The following is a 3,579-nucleotide window of genomic DNA, read 5'->3' on the forward strand; positions in this document are numbered from 1 at the left end:
TGTGGTCGACTCGTTCAATAATCTGTCCCCAAGGAGCCCTCTCTGTTTCTCTTCCGACGGAAATTGAGCCGTGAAGCTTATGCCACCATGATTTCAATTCTCGCTCAGGTAGCCAAACTTCCTTGCTCCAATGATCTTTCAGAGCTCATTCGATTTCCTTACCGATTTTTGGTGTGGTTTTATCTCACTTTCTTTTCATTTTTGGTGGTTTAATTGCAGGAGCGACTGCTTGGTGCTGCATTGGGGAGCGTGTTCGCCGGGGTTGTTGTTTTTGAGCAACGGAAAAGCTTATACGACTCCATTTCGAAAAACTATCCACCAACTACTCAATCTCCGGTAAGCGTAAATTTCCCGTTCTGTATCCGTAATGACCAAACTTTCCTTGTATGTGTTTGACCATTGATTTTAGACAATTACGATGGTCGTGAATTGACATATATGTAAAAATGTAGATCTATGAACATTTGGAGGTTTGGGAATAAGGTGAGAATGAGATGAATGAAATTGTCTAATTTTTCTAAATTAGTTTTACTTTTATAAATGTCTTGACAATAGTATTGATCTAATTATAGGTTCATTTATATCATTTTTTATGTTTTGCTTTGTATATCAACTAGTTTTGCCTTTTTAAGTTGGAATATTGCTGAAATTTACTGAAATTTTATACAAACTTTGTATAAATGTCTACAATGTAACAACTCAAGCCCACTTCTAGCGGATATTGTTCTCATTGGACTTTTATTTTGGAGCTTCCCTTCAAGGTTTTTAAAACGCGTGTACTAGGGAGAGATTTCCACACCCTAAGGAATGCTTCATTCCCCCTCTCCAACTGATGTAGCAATCCACCACCTTGGGGCCAACATCCTCACTGGCACACCACCTGGTGTTTGGCTCTCATACCATTTCTAACATGTCAAACACCAGGCCATGTGCCAGTGAGGAGGCTGAGCTCCAAAGGGGAGTGGACATGAGACAGTGTGCTAGTAAGGATGCTGGGCTACGAAAAGGGGTGGATTAGGGGGTCCCACATCGTTTGGAGAAGGGAATGAGTGCCAACGAGGACACTGGGCCCTGAAGGGGGGGTGGATTGTGAGATCCCACCTCGGTTGTGGAGGAGAACGAAACATTCTTTATAAGGGTATGGAAACCTCTCCTTAGTAGACACGTTTTAAAAACCTTGAGGGGAATCCCAAAAGAAAAAACCCAAAAATGACAATATCTGCTAACGGTGGGCTTGGGCTATTAACATTTACATGCAAGCTCTATCGTCTCTGAATTTGTACTACCATCTAGCAGCTAATCCATTAATCTAATAGCATCCTCTTTGAAACTACTTTAGATGAGAAAACCTGTACTAGCAAAGAAGTATGGCCCAGAGTTTTCGCACCTATGGAATAGTGCTGTAGACCAGACATTTGGGCCTGTGATTCAGGCTCTCAGTTCACGGGGATGGTGATGCGTTGAGAATGGTTCCGTTAGCAATGTATTTAAGCATCAATTCATGAAACATGTAAGGAAACAGAATTTTATTTCTATTTTTAGCATTCTAGATTATCAAAGAATTGATGTTATGACTGTGGAACAAAGCCATGAGTATGAAGGCCTTTAAAGCAATAAAAACAAATTTTCTTTATTGCTAAACAGTACTTTCGTTTTTCCCATGTATTTCGATGAGAAGCCATGTGTTTAAATTTGTGGACTGCCAGCGCTGAACCCATCCTTTAGTCATCTTCTCTCCCTCCCCCTCACCCCCTATGTAGTCTTGCATTTCTTTAGAATCTGTGTATTCAAAATAGAATATCAGCACGAGTAATTTACCAACGCGTTGCATATTTACATGATGCCTCAAGATTGACGAATTCTCATGCAATGAAAATGCAACCAGTTATACAATGCTAATTCTCATGACTTGATGGCCAATTACTACTGTATAATAAACATTTAAAGGAGATGGTTAACTAGCACCTCTGATTTGTTGCTATGATGAAACACAGTTGTGCAAAAAAGTCTCTAACCTTCTTCAGTTTCGTCAAGAACAGAAATCTAATTTCTCAAACTTCCATTTCACACTGGCAACTATGAATTTGATACTAAAGCTGCTATTAATTACTAATATTTCTAGGTTGGAATTTTTGGATTTTAGGTTGTGCTATTTACTAGCCAACAAGAGCAGATTTTTTTTTTTTACTTAATGTTGTTTGGCTAGTTGTTGGCTAGTTGTTGGCTTAATTTGCTAGGCTATCTAAGATCATGTTATACATTATGTATGTATGAATGTAGGCCATCTACGCTAATGAACACCATGCATTCTTTGAAAAGCCCTCTGATTAGGTTGATGAGTATTTTTGCTAGAAGTTGGAAGGCTTCCTTTGAAGATAGGCTTCGGAAATGCTACTATAAGATTGACCGAGGCTTTTTGGATGTGGTTATGGTGTCAAAGAAGTTCTGATATTACTGAAGGTGCTGGACAAGGGCTGCCTTGATTCTGCTGACTATTTTATCTTGATAAGTGGCAGGTTGAGACTTGAGAGGAAAAGATTTGAGCTTCTAGGGTTTAAGGTAGGGATCCACTTTCCTTCTTCATTCTTACGGTAACGACCCAGACCCATCGTTAGCAGATATTGTCCTCTTTGGGCTTCTTCTTTCAGGCTTCCCTTCAAGGTTTTTAAAACGCGTCTGCTAGGAAAAGGTTTCCACACCCTTATAAAGGGTGTTCCATTCTCCTCCTCAACCGATGTGGGATCTCTCACTTACTCTAGTAGCAGACCCATTCTGTCATTTTATTTAGATTTGTAGACGAAAGAGCTTTATTGAGGGTTTTCTTAGTTGGGAAGAACTTTCAGATCGCATTGGTTTCTCTAGAAAGAGAGTAAAGATTTGGGCAGAGAGAGCGAAGGGGTGTGTTGTCAACGCTGTATCCTCACAAAATCAATTGTTAAGGCCATTGCGTACTTCCTAAGAGATTTGGGAAATTACAAGCGGTTTAGCTTTCCAAATGTTTTTACAAGGATCCTTGTAGGACTTCATTAATTGGTCATTTGGCCACCAATCTTAAGGGGAGGGGCGATCTTTGTTGAGGATGGCTTTCATCTCCCTTCATGACGTTCTGCCTAATATTGGCTTACATAGGGATGAGACTTTTACAAGCTTATTTTGGGAGGAATTCATCAAATGCCTATTACCTATGAACTCAGCTTAGAAGTAATATATCATACGATCTGTAAACTGGTTGTTGCATAAGGACTTCATAACTTATATTTGATGTTGTACCACAGGCACTCCCCAAGGGACCAGTGGTTGGCACGAGCTGAGTTTTTCTACTGTACATTTTTTTTACATAACTATTTGCCTGCTATTTTGTTTGGTTTTCATTGTTCTTTGCCCAATTGAAAAAACAATGGATGTCACAGCTCTCAAATCTTTGATCGGGGAGTTTGAGTTTAGCTTGGGGAGGAAGGATGCTTGTTTTTCGAGTCCTAATCCCTTTGGGGGTGTTCTTATCCATGGAGGAGTCAACTTTCTTGATTGGCTGAGAAAAATGCCTTCTTTGGTTCAGCCGTTTTGTTGCATTCTTTGTCT

At 39.8% G+C, this 3,579-nt stretch overlaps 1 protein-coding gene across 1 annotated transcript; it reads left to right on the top strand.

Annotated features, from left to right (window-relative positions):
* On the top strand, positions 1-1,641 carry LOC111469446. Its single transcript, XM_023114709.1, has 3 exons — positions 1-108; positions 220-336; positions 1,340-1,641. Exons 1-3 carry the CDS (start codon positions 88-90, stop codon positions 1,454-1,456), a joined length of 255 nt encoding a protein of 84 aa, XP_022970477.1. The 5' UTR covers positions 1-87; the 3' UTR covers positions 1,457-1,641.
* Positions 1,642-3,579: the final 1,938 nt, after the last annotated feature.

The sequence above is a fragment of the Cucurbita maxima genome, unplaced genomic scaffold, assembly GCF_002738345.1.
Source record: "Cucurbita maxima cultivar Rimu unplaced genomic scaffold, Cmax_1.0 Cma_Scf00040, whole genome shotgun sequence".
Lineage (NCBI taxonomy): Eukaryota > Viridiplantae > Streptophyta > Magnoliopsida > Cucurbitales > Cucurbitaceae > Cucurbita > Cucurbita maxima.